Source organism: Prionailurus bengalensis, chromosome B2 (genome assembly GCF_016509475.1).
Source record: "Prionailurus bengalensis isolate Pbe53 chromosome B2, Fcat_Pben_1.1_paternal_pri, whole genome shotgun sequence".
Classification (NCBI taxonomy): Eukaryota; Metazoa; Chordata; class Mammalia; order Carnivora; family Felidae; genus Prionailurus; species Prionailurus bengalensis.
The window spans coordinates 36,807,536-36,826,804 of NC_057349.1; the positions used below are offsets into that span (position 1 = coordinate 36,807,536).

Below are 19,269 nucleotides of genomic sequence, written 5' to 3' on the forward strand. Positions count from 1 at the left end.
ATTTTACTTTTATTTATTTATTTACTTTTAATATGAAATTTATTGTCAAATTGGTTTCCATACAACACCCAGTGCTCATCCCAACAGGTGCCCTCCTCTTGATACTTTCTTAAAAGACGATGCAATGCTTTGGGCAACACAATAAGAAACCTGAAGAAAAATTGTTGTCCCTTTTTTATTGGAGATCTTGTTGTTCTTTTTGTATTATTTTAGTCATTTTTAGCATAGTTGGAAATACTCCATGATTAACAATGGGATCATTCCTAAGAATCAGCAAAATGAAGCAAGAATTGGAAAAACAGAGTGTTTTTTAAAGGGCCCAGTGTGCCCATTTGATAATTGCAAGATAGAATGAGTTTTACTTTATTAAAAACATAAGCACATTTTAACTTTGGCCTTTGCATTATTTATAATAAATAATAAAAGTTGTGAACATCAATCCTTACAAATAGTTAGAACTGCTCAAGAAATAAACTCAAAAACTGAAATTGGGTCTAGGGGACCCTCATGGTCCGCTAAGCGTTGAGGAATTCTTGGGAGCATCAACAAACTCAATTTTTGGTGTATTAACATGATAAAAGGACTTTTTCTAGGAATCTATAATCCCTCCTATTATTCTTGCTATGTATATAACTCCATTTGGGTACATGAGGGAAAGCTTTTGGTAGGAAAGTGATGTTTAAGTCACTTCCTAAAGATAGATGTTCTCATAAAAAAACAACTTGCATTTGAAAGAAAAAAAATTAAAATCTTAGCCTTAGCTTTGATCTTACCAAGTGCTGGTCACACTGTTTGCAGTGACTGGAATGGTAATAATAATCAAGCCATTTGTTAGTGTCAAGTCATAGTATGACTTGGAATATTTGAGAGCTGTACACTTGACCTGATTGATGGAGCTTTAATAAAATATTTGTTTGGAAACTAACAGGGTTTTTTGCATATTGGTGTCTATAAAGTACACATGTGATGTATGAAATATTTGATTGGATGAATTCTGTCTATCCAATAATGACATTTATTTTTAAAATACACATTATGCAATGACGTAAATATTTGGTTTCCCAGAAAGGAACTCAACTTGCTGCAGAAGCTGTATGGACTCTATGATACCGTAATGAGCAATATTAGTGGTTATTATGAAATACTTTGGGGAGATGTAGACATTGAAAAAATTAACGCAGAACTGCAGGAATTTCAAAACAGGTGAGTTTTAATTGAATTAAACTTACCTTTTTCTAGTGGCTATCTTCATAGGATCTTGTAGGTATTTAACAAATGAATCTATCCTCTGATATATTGCCATATATATATATATATATTTATGTATATATATGGCAAAGCTGTTATATATATGTGTGTGTGTGTGTGTGTGTGCGTGTGCGTGTGTGTGTGTGTGTGTGTGTGTGTACACAAAGAAATGTGTAGTGATACAATTTTTTTCCCTGAAAGGTGTCGTAAACTCCCAAAAGGGCTTAAAGATTGGCAAGCTTTTTTGGATCTGAAAAAAAGAATTGATGATTTCAGTGAGTCATGTCCTCTACTGGAAATGATGACCAATAAGGCAATGAAACAGAGACACTGGGATCGAATCTCTGAGTTAACTGGAACCCCGTTTGATGTGGAATCTGATTCGTTTTGTCTTAGAAATATTATGGAAGCACCACTACTTAAAAATAAGGATGACATTGAGGTACAAAAGCTTATATCTTATCACTGGTTCATTAAAGAACATCTTTTTCTTTTCTGGGGCACCTGGGTGGCTCAGTCGGTTGGGCATCCAGCTTTGGCTCAGGTCATGATTTTGCAGTTCACGAGTTCAAGCCCCATGTTGGGCTCTATGCTGACAGCTGCTTCGGATTCTGTGTCTCCCTCTCTCTGCCCCACCCAACTTGTGCGCTCTCTCTCTCTCTCTCAGAAATAAACATTAGAAAAAAAATTAAAAAAAAATCTTTTTCTTTTCTGAAAATTGTACAGACATTTTATGTAAGAGTGTACTAATTGCCTTATATAATGTACCCTCAAAATTTGGAATGATCCTGAACATCCTTTGATTTTGCAAAATAATACAGTAACTCAAGGAGATAAGATGATTATTTGAAATATGTTCATTTGGGAGGTCCTAAATCTATCCTCCTTGTCCCTTAACTACACTCTCATTTAAAAGCAAAAAATCTGTTTCTTTCTGTATTACATTCCTGGTAAATTCCTTAGAACATTTTCCAGATTTCTAATTCTATACTTTTCCTTATTAATCTACTACATATTATTTTTCCTTTCCAAGATTTTAAATTGGTTCTTTTGTGTGTGCTTAGTGTTTGTATGGTGTTTCTTTTTTATTATTGAGATATAATTTCTATAATTATATGATTTTTATGGCTGAGATATAAACTTATTAGTTTATGTTTGTAACATAATGACTCTATACATGTGTATATCACAACGTGATCACTGCAATATATGTCGTTAACATCCATCACCACACATAGTTAAGATTTTTTCTTGTGTTGAGAACTTTTCTCTTAACAACTCCCAAATACACAATACAATATTGTGAACTATAGTCATCATGCTGTACATTAGATCCCCAGGACTTATTTGTGTTATAACTAGAAGTTTGTACCTTTAACCACCCTCACCCATTTCATTTGCACCGCCACTCCCCTAACCCCCCACCCTGCCCCAACACACACACCCGGCTGGCAACACTAGTCTGTTCTCAGTATCTATGTTCTGGTTTCTTTCTTTTTGAATTAGTGTTTTCATTTTCTTTGAATAAATACCCAGAAGTAGTATTGCTGGATCATATGTAGCTCTATTTTTAATTTTTTTTTTCAGAACCTCCATACTGTTTTCTATAGCAGCTGCACCAATTTACATTCCCACCAACAGTGTAGTGTGCAGGTTTCTCTTTTCTTCTCATCCTCACTGATACTTGTTATTTCTTGTCTTTGTCAAGGTAGCCACTCTGACAGGTATGAGGTGGTGTCTCACTGCGGTTTTGATTTGCTAATCCCTGAGGATTAGTGATGTTGAGCACATTTTCCTGTACCTGTTAGCCATTTGCATGTCTTCTGTGGAAAAATGTCTATTCTGATCCTCTCCCATTTATGAATTGGGTTGGTTGGGGTTTTTTCCTATTGAGTCGTGTGAATTCTTTGTATATTTTAGATATTAACTCCTTATCAGGTTTATGATTTGCAAATATTTTATTTCATTTGTAGTTTGCCTTTTCATTTTGTTGATGGTTTTCTTCGCCATGCAGAAACGTTTCAGTTTGATGTTGTCCCATTTGTGTATTTTTCCCTGTGTTTCCTTGGCTTTGTTGTCAACATTTCTTGTAAGATTTGTCTAGTGGTGATGCACTCCTTTAGCTTTGGCCTGTCTGGAAAACTTTATCTTTCCTTTGATTCTGAAGGACAAATTTGCCCGGTAAGGTATTCTTGATAGCGGGTTTTTTTTTTGTTTCTGTCTTTTTTTTTTTCTTTCAGCACTTTGAATCTATTGTGTTCCTCCCTTCTGGTCTGCACAATTTCTGCTGAAAAATCTGCTATTAGTCTTGTGAGAGTTCCCTTGCATTTAACAAGTTTTTCTCTTGCTACTTGTAAGATGTTCTCTTTGTTTTCAACTTTTGACACTTCAATTTTAATGTGTCTTGGTGTGGATCTCTTGGTTCATCTGTTTTGAAACTCCCTGGACTTCCTAGATGTGGATGTCTGTTTCCTTCCCCATCTTAGGGGAGTTTTCAGCCATTATTTCCTCAAATAAATTTTCTGCCCTCTTCTCCTTCTGGGACTTGTATAATGTGAGTGTTGGCCCATGTGATCTATCTTAAATTTAAGTCCCTTAAATTATCTTCACTATTTTTCATTCTTTGTTCTTTTTGCTCTAGGTGGGTAAGTTCTACTGTCCTGTGTTTGAGTTCATGATCCTTTCTTGTGCTTCATCTAGTTTGCTATTGAATTCCTTTATTGTATTTTTCTGTTCTGTGATTGTATTCTTCAGCTCCATGACTTCTATTTGGTACTTTTAAAATATTTTCTTTCTCTTTGTTGAAATTCTCACTTTGTTCATGCATGTTTCTCCTGAACTTGTTAAGTATTATTATGACCATTATTTTGAGCTATTTGGTAAATCACCCATCTGTCTCATTGAAGTCTTTTCTGAGGTTTTATCTTGTTTCATTTGGGCCATATTCCTCTGTTTCTTTATTTTACTTTCCTCTCTGTGTTGGTTTTTATGCATTATATAAAACAGCCACCTCTCTCAGTCTGGAAGGAGAAGCCTCATGTAGGAAATGAGCCTTATCATTCAAGCCCACCTTAGCTCTTGCTTGGCTCTCAGAACTTTGTGTTTCTTCTAGTACTCTACTTCATCCTTAGTTACTCCCAGTAACTGGAGGTGTCACAAGACCTGTCAGGCTCCAAAGTGGATTTAGGCTGATTGGAAGCCAAATTCTCAGGCAGCCACTTTTAAAGTATGCAAATATACCTCTTTTAGGGGAACACTAGGAAATGGACATTTCTGTCTGTTCTGTGTGCACTGAACCCTGGGATGATAGCCAGTTAAGAACTTTCTTTGTTTGCTGCCATCCTGTTGAACCCATGAACCCAAGCCCCTCTGCTCACCAGACTCAGGCCATCAAGGGATGTGCCTTTTGAGTGACAGCAACAGTTGTTCACACAAGTTCCTTTCTTGGAGATGCCAGCATTTGGGAGCATGGCATAAGGAAGATGAAGAGAGCACCCACCCTACAAAGTCTCTGGAGAGGATTAGAGTTGGCCCTCGGATGTATGTTTAATTAGAAGCCTACTCCTCAGGCCACGGCTGTGAAGTTACACTGATAGGCCTCTCCCATAGTACAACTGAGCATTCCAGTCTGCTGTCTCTGCACTGGGGGTAGGTAGCTGGTTAAGGACGTTTTCCTGGTTTGTTATGGTCCTGTGGCACCTCAAACATAAACCTCATTTGCCACCAGAATCAGGTGCTCAAGAGACATCTCCTGGGTGGCAGCTGCAAAAACAAACAAAAAAACAAAAACAAAACAAAACAAAACTCAGGACACCAGACATGTGCATAAGCTCCTTTCCAGGAGATAGCAGTGACCTGGGGTGAGGCAGAGGACAGTGCAACGGTGGTGCCCACTAGCCTCTGTCTTTGGAGAGAACCCCTAGTCCTGTGTTACATTAGATGCCTGACCCTCAGACAGAAGCTCTAAGATAAGCAAAGAGGCCTTCTTTACGGAAAGGCTGGGCAGTTTTCAGTGGGTTGTCTCTGCGCTGGGCCCTGGGGTGTAGCCAGATATGTCTATGCAAACCCTTTATAACTGCTCCCCCTGCCCCTCTCCACAACTCACCGCAGCCCTCAGGCCTGGGCTTCATGTCCATCCACCGGTTTGCATGTCTTTTTCACTTCTGGTTCATGGAGATGTTTGTTTGGCTTTTAAGCCTGGCTATGTTTTTACTTTCTCTTTTTTGCATTTTATCCACTATTCTGTATTTTTGGAGGCAGGGAACTGTACCATGTAACCAGAAATCTCTCCTATATATGGTTTTGAGTCTCCTGCCCCTTCTTTTTCCCTTAACTACATATGTACACCAGAAATTCTGTTTTCAAAACATTATGTCCTGTTTATCAATGTCATTCAAATACTACTGAAGGAAACAAAGTGACCATCTCATTCTTAGAAGTAGGTTTTTACACTTAAGAATATAGCCATTTATAAGCTGTGCTTTGAAAACATCATTTTATACTTCCAAGGAATTCTAGGCCTCAGTTACTATTTGCACCCCAAAATGGATTCTTAGTGCGGTATACCCTGGTACATCCTGTTTGCTCTGCTCTGCATGTCCTGCTATTAACCAAGCTGGATTCCTTCTGTCACTGGACTCACTGCCTCCAAAGGAACTCTTTTCCCTTGCTGTAGAACATCTCCTCCCACCACCCATGGAATCTCACTCAGTCTCAGATGCTGCCTCCTCCATGAAGCCTTCCCTCCTGACTGCAGGCAGAAATCCTTTCTCCCTCTTCAGAACTCACAACAAATCTTACCATGCTTAGGACATTTATTACACACCCATTTGGATTATAATTATTTGTGGAAATACTTTGCACCTTTCAGTTCCTTCCCATCTGTGAGATTCTGTGATTCTAAGTATGAAAATAAATAGAGGCATGGTGGGGAAAATACCTTACTTTTACTTTCCCTGTGAGACGTTCATATCGAGCGTTCTCAGAAAAACAGGAAAACTTGTGAGAAAAAAAATAGAATAACTTTTAAGCAAATGAAATATTCGTATCAGGGCCAGAAGAAGCAGGAATCTGGCAATGACTGATTATATGTTACTTCAAAGAGGTCAGAGGACTCCCACATACATTCTCAGTTGTTTTCTCATGGCAAGTTGCTGAGATAGAGCAGCTGGGGTTATCTCTGTTTTGGCCAGAAAACTCCAATAAAAAATATAGTCAAGAAACATGACGATTTAAGTTCTGCTATTGCATGTAGGTGGTACAATAAAATAATTAGTGGTCAGACAGTCAAGAGAGTTATTATTTGAACTTGTAATACAATGATCTTGAGACCTTGTGTTTCTTTTTTTTCTTTTAAAAAAGAATTTTTTTTAATGGTTATTTATTTTTGAGAGACAGAGACAGAGTGCAAATTGGGGAGGGGCAGAGAGAGAGGGAGACACAGAATCTGAAGCAGGCTCCAGGCTTTGAGCTGTCAGCACAGAGACTGATTCAGGGCTCAAACTCACAAACTGTGAGATCGTGACCTGAGCTGAAGTTGGACGTTAAACTGACTGAGCCACCCAGGCACCCCTTTCTTTTTCTTTTTCTTTTTCTTTTTCTTTTTCTTTTTCTTTTTCTTTTTCTTTTTCTTTTTCTTTCTCTTTCTCTTTCTCTCTTTCTCTTTCTCTTTCTCTTTCTCTTTCTCTTTTTCTTTTTCTTTTTCTTTTTCTCTTTCTCTTTCTCTTTCCCTTTGTTTTTTCTTTTTCTTCTTCTTCTTCTTCTTCTTCTTCTTCTTCTTCTTCTTCTTCTCCTTCTCCTCCTCCTCCTTCTTTTCCTCCTCCTCCTCCTCTGTCTTCCTCTTCCTCTTCTTTTGACAGAGAGAGTGAGAGTGAGAGCGAGAGCGAGCATGAGGGGGGGGCAGAGAGAGGGGGAAGGAAAATCTTAAGCAGGCTCCACGTCCAGTGTGGAGCCCAACACGGGGCTCAGTCTCATGACTGTGAGATCATGACCTGAGCCGAAATCAAAAGTCAGATAATTAACTGACTGAGCCACCCAGGTGCACCTTGAGTCTTGGTTTTTTGGCCACAAAATGACTATGACTTCTAGGTCGAAACTCAAAAATTCATTATTTTACAAGGCACTTAATTTATAATTGAAAATGTCATGACATATTCTTTGATCTCCCTCTGAAGGACATTTGCATATCTGCCATTAAGGAAAAGGATATTGAAGCCAAGCTGACTCAGGTGATTGAAAACTGGACCAACCAGAACCTGAGTTTTGCCGCATTTAAGGGAAAGGGAGAGCTCCTTCTCAAAGGAACTGAATCAGGAGAAATTATCACCTTGATGGAGGATAGTTTAATGGTCTTAGGTTCCTTACTAAGCAACAGGTAATTTTATACTTTGGGGGGGGGGAAGGTTTTAATTTGGTTTTTGGAATTATATAATACTAGGTGAAAGCCCATTCTGACCTAAAGTGCTCACTGTTGTTTGTTCTCACACAAGCTGCCTATTTTCCCTAACAATCATGGCCTCTGTCTCTTCTTTATGGTACTCATCTCTCCTTCCTATTTTCCTGGTGGGCCCCATCATAATTACTTTTCCCCAAATAGGCAGCTTATCTCCTGAACATTTTGGCTCCCCGCCATGATGATGTACTTTATTTTCTTTCTCTTTCATTCCTCCAATCTGTCATCTTTGGCCTCCTTGGCTAGCCCTGCTCAAGTGTTCATCCAGTGGCCCAGGAGAAGTATCCTGGCAACACATTAAGGAACTGTTATCACTAGGGGCTTGTTACTTAAACACTTTATGCATCTTTTATCGTGAAAAGTGTCTCTTTATGTGCTGGGTTTACTGTGCCCTAAATGAAACAACCTGCCCATCTTTGGACTACTGTACCAGCTGGAAGGTGACCATGACCTTAAGTGCAGCTTTAGAAAATGGGAATCATGGGGCGCCTGGGTGGCGCAGTCGGTTAAGCGTCCGACTTCAGCCAGGTCACGATCTTGCGGTCCGTGAGTTCGAGCCCCGCGTCAGGCTCTGGGCTGATGGCTCAGAGCCTGGAGCCTGTTTCCGATTCTGTGTCTCCCTCCCTCTCTGCCCCTTCCCCGTTCATGCTCTGTCTTTCTCTGTCCCAAAAATAAATAAACGTTGAAAAAAAATAATTAAAAAAAAAAAAAGAAAGCTAGGTGGGAAACCAGATTATACGAAGAACATATAGCAAGGTGGTGATCAAACTTAGTGATTGAGTTACACAAGGCTAATATTTAGTTGTACTAGCTTTAAAAAAAAAAAGAAAGAAAATGGGAATCAGTCAGACTAAGTATACTGTCAGGTCTTAATCTGGGCATTAGCAACCTTTAATCCCCTAGCTGACTATGCAGTAATTCTCAACTGTTCTTCGCCATAATACTTCTAAGAAATATGCCACAACTTCGTCATTAGCAGAGGTCAGTGTCTAGGGTACATGGGAATTCCAACACCCCTTGTCCAGGTTGAGATCACTGGTTAATGAATGACATCCTGCATGACTTCTGGCCCCAAAGTCTGTCTTGTATTTGGATAAAGTACTTAATTTCAAAGCTCCTAGTTCTAGGAGTTTCGTGTTGACTTGCTATGGTTAAGATCCTACTTATGTCTTCTGCTCTGAGGGAATATGAATAATCCTGGCACAGGTGACCATGGGATATTCAGTGGTTTCTGGACTTCATGGGATACTATGTCCACATGGATCACTGCTAATTTTGCCATCCTAATTTTCTAAATGACTTCTTTCTTAGTTATTTTTTAAATGTGCTATTTATTTTGGGGGGCGGGAGAGAGGGGGGCAGAGAGGGAAGGTGACAGAGGATCCCAAGTAGGCTCTGCAGTGATAGCAGAGAGCCTGATGTGGGGCTTGAACTCACAAACTGTGAGATCATGACCTGAGCCAAAGTTGGACGCTTAACTGACTGAGCCACCCAGGCGCCCCCACTAAAGGATGACTTCTTGAAAAAAGGCTGTGGAGTCATGTGAATAGTGTCTGTGGCCAAAGAATTCAGGATTTGAGGCCTTTCTTAATTTCATACTTAACTTGCATTTAGCAAGTTATTATATATCAGTATATATATAAGTATTATATATCAGTATAATATTTATAGCACTAATAAAATCAATGTTGAGGCAGTGGCTGCTGGGTCTCTAGGGTGACCTGGAAGTGACCTCAGAAAGAAATTGTATATATTCCATGGGTGAGACTTAACTCCAGATATTGCCTGGATTGTGACACTTTCCTACTGGATTCCTGATTGGTCTATGGCACTCCCTATCGGTCTTGACAGGTTCCACCATGCAGAGTTGTGCAATGCATGGGCCTGGCCATAGGACCGAAACTGGTTATGCTAGATTTTATTTCAAGTCTCCCATTTTCATGTTGGAAGTTACATGAAATATAACCATCAAATATGACTCTTTTTTTTTCCCTCTGTGCAGGACCATTTTGGGCCTCAAATATCTAGTTGCTTCAACCCCTTGAACTACCCATCCATACCATCTTGGTCTGCATGTTTTAATTTTGAAGATTGCTTTTAGCATATTGACTGCCTTTCAGCTCCAGAACAATGGTCAGACGGACAGTAAATGGGTGTTGATAAAAATGCCTGTTACTATCTGAATAGCTCACCTATCTCCTTGGGGCAATTTTTGTGCAACTCACTTTATACCTCCATGTATAACATAGACTTCTAGAGAAGTTATGGGTTGCACTCACGCATCAGACCCCATTCAGACCCAGAAGACCCGCTTCAGACCCAGAAGAACCCCCTTCTGTATGTGAGCAACCTGTCCTGGATCAAGACAAGTTTTAAGAACCTTGTATTGACAATCACCAGAAAATGCCACTATACCACATCGAAATCACTTGTCATTGCCACAAACTAAAATTGGCTTCTTAATCCAATTTAGGATTAATCCAACTGTAGGCAGTTGGGTCCTTACCCAGTATCTTCCCATCACTTCTTGCATGACATCCATTGTGTTTCTTGTCTTTTTTGGTTGTGCCCAGCTTTCTGGACACCTTGAATTCTCATGAATCCTTCATCTAGCCCTGATGTTGAGAAAGCAGGAAGCATGCTATTTGGGGGCAGCTATTCTAGATCTCTAATACCATACAATCTAGACCCAGTGCCTGGTGAAACCAGCAGTCTTTGGATGAGAAGAGCAACATCTGTAAATGGACATCAACCCTCAACCTTGACATTGGCCTTGTGGTACTAGTTTCATGGACCAGTAACAGTGCCCTAAGTGTTACTCTCGCAGGCCATGCTTACTTCGATTTGGTTCACCAAAGTCTTGTAAAAACACCTTATTCCTTGCCTTCCCTTTACTCCCAGAAACAACAAGCACAGTTCCTTTGCTGGACCTCTGTCACAAAACTCGGTCCATTTTCCTAGTCTATGACTAATATGTGGAAACAAGTAAAATCACTATAATTATATGAGTTTTACTCCTAGAAAAACAAATATCTCATTAGCTGTGTGAAAATTATTAGGAACTGCCTTTTAAGGAAAAAAAAAATGTTCATTTCCAAAGGAATGTTTCTCCTGTAACTTTGTTAGGCCATGTTATTTTCTGAATCATATATCCTTAAAATATAGTGTTTTTTCCATTTTCACTTTTTAGATATAATGCTCCATTTAAAAAAACCATCCAGAATTGGGTGTATAAATTGTCCACTTCCTCAGATATAATTGAAGAGTGGCTAGTAGTCCAGAACCTTTGGGTTTATCTTGAAGCTGTCTTTGTGGGTGGAGATATTGCCAAACAGCTACCTCAGGTAAATATGGTTTTTGTATGGTGGGAATGCAAACTGGTGCAGCCGCTCTGGAAAACAGTGTGGAGGTTCCTCAAAAAATTAAAAATAGACCTACCCTATGACCCAGCAGTAGCACTGCTAGGAATTTACCCAAGGGATACAGGAGTACTGATGCATAGGGGCACTTGTACCCCAATGTTTATAGCAGCACTCTCAACAATAGCCAAATTATGGAAAGAGCCTAAATGTCCATCATCTGATGAACGGATAAAGAAATTGTGGTTTATATACACAATGGAGTACTACGTGGCAATGAGAAAGAATGAAATATGGCCCTTTGTAGCAACGTGGATGGAACTGGAGAGTGTGATGCTAAGTGAAATAACCATACAGAGAAAGACAGATACCATATGTGTTCACTCTTATGTGGATCCTGAGAAATTTAACAGGAACCCATGGGGGAGGGGAAGGGAAAAAAAAAAAAAGAGGTTAGAGTGGAAGAGAGCCAAAACGTAAGAGACTCTTAAAAACTGAGAACAAACTGAGGGTTGATGGGGGGTGGGAGGGAGGGGAGGGTGGGTGATGGGTATTGAGGAGGGCACCTTTTGGGATGAGCACTGGGTGTTGTATGGAACCCAATTTGACAATAAATTTCATATATTAAAAAATATATATATACATGGTTTTTGTAACTACTGATAGAATGATTTGTGTTGTGTGTATGTCTCTGGAGAAGTCTTTATAAAGCCATATGGTCCTGTCTTGATTTATTTATTCATTTATTTATCAATTTTTTAACGTTTATTTAGTTTTGAGAGAGAGAGAGAAAGAAGGGAGTGGGGGAGGGGCAGAGAGAGAGGGAGACACAGAATTGAAAACAGGCTCCAGTCTCCCAGCTGTCAGCCCAGAGCCCGACACAGGGCTCAAACTCATTAACTGTGAGATCATGACCTGAGCCGAAGTCGGCCACTTAACCGACTGAGCCACCCAGGTGCCACCTTATTAAAACCTTTTTTAACAGGGGTTGGCAATCTGTGGTCCACTCACCTGTTTGTAGAAATAAGTTTCATTGGAACACAGCCATATCTATTCATTTATGTTCTGTCTGTGGCTGCTCTAGCATTGCAACAGGAGAGTTCAGTAGTTGTAACAGAGACTATATGGTCTGCAAAGTAAAATATTTACTGTCTGGCCCCTTTACAAAATAAATTTTCAAAATGTGCTGATTTTTTATTTACATTAAAAGAAAAAAATAAAATCACTTATTTTCAAATCCCCAGGTTATCTGAGGATATCAGGTACCTTCAATATGGTACTACTACATTTAATTTTTTTTAATGTTTATTTATTTATTTTTGAGAGAAAGAGAGAGAGGGAGAGAGAGCAGGAGAGGAAGAGAGAAAGAGGGAGACAGAATCCCAAGCACACTCCATGCTGTCAGCACCCAGCCTGATGTAGGGCTCAAACCCACAAACTGTGAGATCATCACCTGAGCTGAAACCAAGAATTTAGCTGACTTAGCCACCCAGGCACCCCTCAAATATGGTACTGTTGGATTATAGTAGTTCATCTCCTCTAAGAGGTGACTTTATAGTATTCCTCTGAGAGTAGAATTAAAATTAATCTGTATTGCATAAACACAAATTAACTATCATTAAGTCGACTAATGGTAGATCAGACACATACCACGGGGCAAGGAAATTTAGCTTTCTGAGCCCTTAACAAAATCTTTAAAACAGCTTTACTCTGCAGCCTTTGAAATAAGTAAACTTATTAATAGATTTATTCTATGAAGGTAGAATCCCTCTTATAAAATTAAGCCTGCTCTTCCTAAATTTCCATAACTATAGGCTCTATATAAATTAAAAATCAAGGTTAAAAGGGTTTCAAAAATAGCTCATTTCTCATTGTAACATTGTTTTAAACATAATTCTTTTCTTTCTTAACCAGAAAGTTGCAGTGTTTTAAAAGATACCTTTAAAAGTTTTTAAAAAGGCAAGATTATGCCATTCCTAGAGGCGTTTTTGCAATTGAATGCAAAGCTTAATATCATCCATAGTAAATAGAAAAATTTCATTAGCAAAAATGTAAATGAAGCTTTGTTTTGGGTTTTTACTTTCTTTTTTTCTGCCCCCCCCCCTCCCCCGGGTCCTTTTGAGCTGTAATTATTCAAAAGATCTTGAGATCAAGTTATTGTCATGCTTCTTCAGTTTGCTCATCAAACCAAGCACCTGGGGTGCTGGAAGACTAGATTTGAGCTTTAAGTCGATAGCTCTGTAAATTAATCGTGTGGCATTTTGAAAATGTATTAAATGTAAGAAAACAAATAAGTGATAAGCCCCATTGTGACAAAGCAGTATTTCAATAAGCAGTTTTATGACTCTGGGTTTTTGTTTTTCAGAATTAATTGAGGTGAAAAAAAAAAATGCTCCTTTAAATTATGTAGACTGAGGACTAATAGAAGCGGGTCTGAGGAACTAGAGCCTATTCCAAAGCGAAGACTTTGCTTTTATTCAAATGCTCATTTTCACTGACTGTTTTTAGGAAGCCAAGCGTTTTCAGAATATTGACAAGTCATGGATAAAGATAATGCAGCGAGCTCATGAGAACCCCAATGTGATCAGTTGCTGTGTTGGAGATGAAACCATGGGGCAACTTTTACCTCATTTGCACGAACAGTTGGAAGTATGTCAGAAGTCACTCACGGGGTAAGAACTGCAGTTTTAAGTTTCCTATCATTTTATATGTGATGGCATTTTATCCCAAACAAGTAAATAAAACTGACGGCATTTCTGGTTTGGTAGGGATGGCTGAAGTGGCTGCAGGAATTTAACATAGCCTTAATTTTTCTGCAAAACAAGACACCATCAATTTGGGGGTCCATGAGTTAAGGCATCGGATTAGTTTTATAGGGCTGCTGTGACAAATGCCCACCAACTGGGCGTTAAAACATCACACATCTATTTTCTCACATTTCGGGAGGCAAGAAATCTGAAATCAGTGTCAGCCAGCACCTTCTGAAGGTGCTGAGGGAAAATGTTTCCTTGCCTCTTGGAGCTTCTGGTGCCTCCAGGAGTTCCTTGGCTTGCGGCCACATGACTCAAACCTCTCTGCCTTCCCCTCTTTTTCCTGTGTGTGTCTTATGAGGACTCTTGTCATTGGATTTAGGACTCCTGTGGATAATCCACGATTGTCTCTTCTTGAAATGCTTAACTTCAATACATCTACAAAGACCCTTTTTCCCAATGAGGCCACATCCACTGGTTCCAGGGAATAGGATGTGGGCCTGTCTTCTGAGGATCTGCCATTCAACCCACTACAGTCATGGAATATAGATGTGTACGAAGAGAACCAGACAAATTTACAGATAATTTCCTTAAAGGACAGTTCATTCTCAATTTCTGCTTGAAATAGAGTTGTAGTATATCTTAGTTTCTCCAAGTTTATGCCCCTGTCCTGACTTCATGGTTAGTTGTTCCCCCTTTAACTCTTCCAGTGTCCAGATCTGGAGATAATCATGTGTTCATCATGGGTTTAAACCATGAAGTTCGCGATACTCCTAGAAAGGTCACAGGAGGGCTCTTGAGGAAGAAGACCATAGGTCTTGCTCTGAATCCCTGTCTTGCTTTCCCAAGTGCCACTCATGACAGACCATGGACTTTGGTTCTAACCAAACATTTCAGAGGCAAATGGGAAATGACTATAGATGTTTGCTGTTATCTTACTGAAGATGTTAGGGATTGTGTCTTGGCTAAAAACCCAAAAATTATTAATTCAGGAAAAGCCATTTGGTAACATGACTTTATTTACAGGTATTTGGAGAAGAAGAGATTACTGTTTCCAAGATTCTTCTTTGTGTCCGATCCAGTTCTCCTGGAAATTCTGGGACAAGCCAGTGATTCCCACACCATACAGGTATAATCTTAATATCTATTACCTAAATTGCTTTTTTTACACAGCATACATAATTAATAATAAAAATGAAGTTAGAAATTTAATAGCACAGGGAGGAGAGTATTAAAGATTATGTTAAGTATTAAATGTCCTAGTTTCTGTGTGTTCTGAACTCATCAACCTGAAGCAAGAGTCACTGATTATGCAACTCACCAGCTGAGTGACCTTAGCCAGCTTCTTAATTTTCCTGTGCCTCAGTTTCCTCATCTGTAAAATAGGGATATTAATGGTTTCCGCTTCATAGGATTGTCATTAGGATTACATGAGATCACGCACTGGAATGTAGCTGACACACAGTATGTGCTCACTAAATGTAATTCATTTTTGTATTGTAGTCTAAATATTCTCAGATCAAGTAGGGATTGTGGTTTGGCATTGTCCATATCCAAGTGCTTCTCAAGTGCTTTTAGCCATTTCCAAGGGCAGTTACTTCCAGGAGGCAGAGAGAAACTACGAAAAACCGGATATGGGAGGCACTGAAACACCCCTATCCCAGAGCCTTGCCAAGTTTGGCAATCTGGGAGGCCACTACTAGGGACTTCCTTGGTGGTTTCTAGGGAGCTGTGGGGATGAGAAGAGAAAGGAGGGAAGTAAAAGCTGTGGAAGGCAGAGGGAGAGCCAAGAGACAGGCAGGACAGAGCTGTCTGTGGGAGGGAAGGAGGCAGGGACCACATGGTTCAGTCTCCATGTGGAGGAAGGTCACAGTCTTAGTCCAGCCAACCTAGTGGAACAAGGGCATTTGCAGGAAACATGCTGTAGGGCTGGATTTTTAAAAGCGGGTCTCGAAGTCAATCAGCCGCCAAAGCCGTGTTGTGTTTGTTTGTTTCTGTCTTTGTTGGCACAATGAAGTGAATTCTTAATCTCTTACAAAGAAAACACATATTAAGGTTTTTAAAAACATCTCAGTGGCTTTTGTGTTTAGCCTCACGTGTGTTGTTCTGGCTCTGTCTTGTGCTTCTTACAGCCACATCTCCCTGCAGTATCCGACAACATAAACGAGGTGACGTTTCATGCGAAAGACTACGATCGTATCCTGGCCGTCATATCAAGAGAAGGAGAAAAAATTATTGTAATTTAACTTGGGTTAAAGTTTTCTTACTAGGATTTCTTTAAAAATGTAGGTCGAGGAGATTGCAATTCTCCTGTGAAAAACAGAGAGTGGGGGAGGGGTGGGCCTGGGTTCTAGTTCTCTCGCCCTGGCTTCGTTGCAAACAAGTCTGGGTAAGTCACTGACTCCTCTGAGACTTGTTCTATCATTAATTAATTATTAATTTTGTATTAAAAAACCAATTTTTTTAAATGTTTATTTATTTTTGAGAGAGATAGAAACAGAATGCAAGTGGGTTGGGGCAGAGAGAGGGAGGCACAGAATCTGAAGCAGGCTCCAGGGCTCCGAGCTGTCAGCACAGAGCCTGACACGGGGCTCGAACTCACGAGCTGTGAGATCATGACCTGAGCCAAAGTCGGACGCTCAACCGACTGAGCCACCCAGGCGCCCCTAATTTTGTATTTTAGAGAGAGAGCGTGAGTGGGGGAGAGGGGCAGAGGGAGAGAGAAAGAATCCTAAGCAGGTTCCACACTCAGCACGGAGCCTGATGTGGGGCTCGATCCCACAACCCTGGGATCACGATCTGAGCCGAAATCAAGAATCTGATGCTCAACTGACTGAGCCACCCAGGCACCCCTACAATGAAAACTTTAGACCAGACCATTTTCTTCCACCTACAGTATTAGTTGGTTTTTCTCATGTCTTAAATATTTTGTGTAAAATTATTTGCTTTGTGTTGAGGTACTGTGATTTATCAAGTGAAGTGTGACATTGGTAAAAATAGGAAATTATTATCAATTTGTAATATATCTGTAATGTGTCTTTTTAGTTGGATAATCCTGTTATGGCCAAAGGTCCTGTAGAGATTTGGCTTATGGATTTGTTAAAAATGCAGATGTCGTCACTGCATAATATAATCAGGTCTGCATTCTACCAAATCAGCGATTCAGGATTTCAACTCTTACCTTTTCTCAATCACTTTCCAGCACAGGTGAGAATATATAATGTTTACATAATGGAAATAAGGGGGAAAGATACACAGGAAGCAGTTGGCTTTGATGGTGTAGCAGCTGTTGGTAGCTTTGAACTAGCTGGGGAGGTCTTCCCACCCCCCACTGCCAACCACCTGCTTGTCCACCTACATTGTTCTAGGCCATCTCATCCCATTCGCTGGAAGAGGATTTGCCACTGTTCTTTGATCACTAAGGATAACACTAAAACTAAACTCACAAATGGAAAATTTCATCTCCTATACAAAGCACACACATCTGTATATAAAAGACACCTATCTATACCCATCTGTGTATGGATTTGGTGGCATATTTTCCATGTAGCTATGTGTGGATAGATATAGATACGGATATAGATAGAAATATGGATATAGATAAGAATGAGCATATCTTGTCCTGAAACAAAATCCATCTTGCATTTTTTTTTTCTCCCTTCCAGTGATTACAAATTGTCATAATCTGTTAAAGGAGGCCTTGTCATGCAGCTAGCTTCCTAACAGGAGCGGACCTTCAAGAGGCTGGCGTTTGAGCAGGTGTTCTCTTGAACAGCTCTCATGTCCAGTGGCTTTTAGGAATGCACCCTACTGTGCCACGTGTTATTAACTGAATACAGAAAAGGAAAAGCCAACAGTTTCACTCAGATTTCAGCCAAAATAAACGAAAAGTGATGCTTTGTGATCTGGGTCAGAGAGAGTGTGAGATAGGAAGCAAGAGATATCCAAGGAAAATACACACATTTTGACCCTAACTATACTTCTTCTCCAACTGCTCCTCGCAGCCGACCTCCAAGTCCCGACTTAATGCACACACAGCAGAGAGGGCTGAAATGATAGGAAATTATTTATTCAAATGACACAAGTACGGCTATAGAACAACCTTTACTGGAGAGAATATGTTGATATTGTATTTAATATTTTTGTATCATGCAGTATCCTTGGCAAATTTTATATTCTTATCAGCTTTATTAGCTTTGTGATGAAGCTTTATAAAATACTTTATTTGATAAAGTGAGAAAGATAGCCCCTTAGACCAAATCGGCACGCTTTCTCTCTCCCAGGAAAGCTTGTATAATCTGAAGGAGAGACTCAGTCTAGATTAGACAGAGAAGCTAGCACCATGTGGAAAACTGAAAGCGAGGTCAGAGTGGGAGTGATGTTGAACAGGATACAGCAGGAAAGTTGACTAGCTCTAAAAGGTGACATTTTAAACAATTTTAGGTTAAAATCTTAACGTAATGGGCAAATTTCAGTTATTTGGAAAAAATGCTTTCAAGAGTAATGAAGATATATATTCATCCAATGTATATTCTACCCATAATATTTATTCAATATATACATTGCTTGTTTCTACCAGCTGCAAACGATGACTTCATATTTTAGTGTATTCCCTTCTAGCAGTTTTAACGTGCAGCGAGTGACGTTGAGGAGAATGAGCATTCTTGTTTTGTTTTTATTTTAATGAGACATCCTCCAGTTTTCACCATGAAATCTTCTGCCTTCTTAAACTGAGTACAAACCGTAATTTAAGCTTTTCTAGGTGACTCAGGATAGTCATTTTAAAGATTAGTTTTTAGAATCTACCACTAAGCAGTGATTTCTCAGAGGTTGCGGGTCTGTGTCTTTAAATCTCACAGCCTTACACTGTGGGTTTTTGGTTTGTTTTTTGCTTTTCCTGTCTCACGCCATCTTCTGCTGCTGCCAGAGTCAGAACTGTCTTGTTGCTGGGAACTTCCTGACATTGGGTATTTCCTCTACGTCGTCGGGTTGCTCACCTCACCCGGGGGCCTTCATTTATCTTTACCTGCAGACCGCAGGGTTGGCCGCTGCTTTTGGCAGAAAGCATTTTGAAGTCTTGAGGAGGCGGGGATAAGGAAAGGGTTTTATTCCTGCCTTACCCACACTGAGTGCCATGCCCAACAGTGTCCACATGCCGCTCACTCTGCTCCCAGTCCTCCGCCAGATATGGGGTTCCCTTTGGTCCAAATGATCTCGGATCTGTGGCTTGACTCTGCAGATGAACAAAAGCTCCTAAAGGGACACGTGTTGCAGCAAGGAGGGCATGTTTGTTTTGACAATTTTACACCTTTCCTGGGGGGAGATTGTAGGCAAGGTGATAGTCACAATTTTCTTATGCCCTCATCAGGAGAAAAAGAATAAACTTCCCCCCTTCTCATTCTCGCTCTCTCTCTCCTTTAGATAAATATATATAGAAAGAAGTCAATTTAGGTAAAGTTAT

At 39.8% G+C, this 19,269-nt stretch overlaps 1 protein-coding gene across 1 annotated transcript in view; it reads left to right on the forward strand.

Annotated features, from left to right (window-relative positions):
* Nucleotides 1–19,269, forward strand: part of DNAH8 (dynein axonemal heavy chain 8) — a 327,851-nt gene that overhangs the window by 124,263 nt on the left and 184,319 nt on the right. The window contains exons 34-41 of the mRNA XM_043591305.1: nucleotides 1,066–1,203; nucleotides 1,450–1,690; nucleotides 7,422–7,621; nucleotides 10,890–11,043; nucleotides 13,567–13,730; nucleotides 14,835–14,937; nucleotides 15,941–16,045; nucleotides 16,854–17,015. Of these exons, the coding sequence (XP_043447240.1) occupies nucleotides 1,066–1,203; nucleotides 1,450–1,690; nucleotides 7,422–7,621; nucleotides 10,890–11,043; nucleotides 13,567–13,730; nucleotides 14,835–14,937; nucleotides 15,941–16,045; nucleotides 16,854–17,015 (1,267 nt within the window). The remainder of the gene's footprint in view (nucleotides 1–1,065; nucleotides 1,204–1,449; nucleotides 1,691–7,421; nucleotides 7,622–10,889; nucleotides 11,044–13,566; nucleotides 13,731–14,834; nucleotides 14,938–15,940; nucleotides 16,046–16,853; nucleotides 17,016–19,269) is intronic.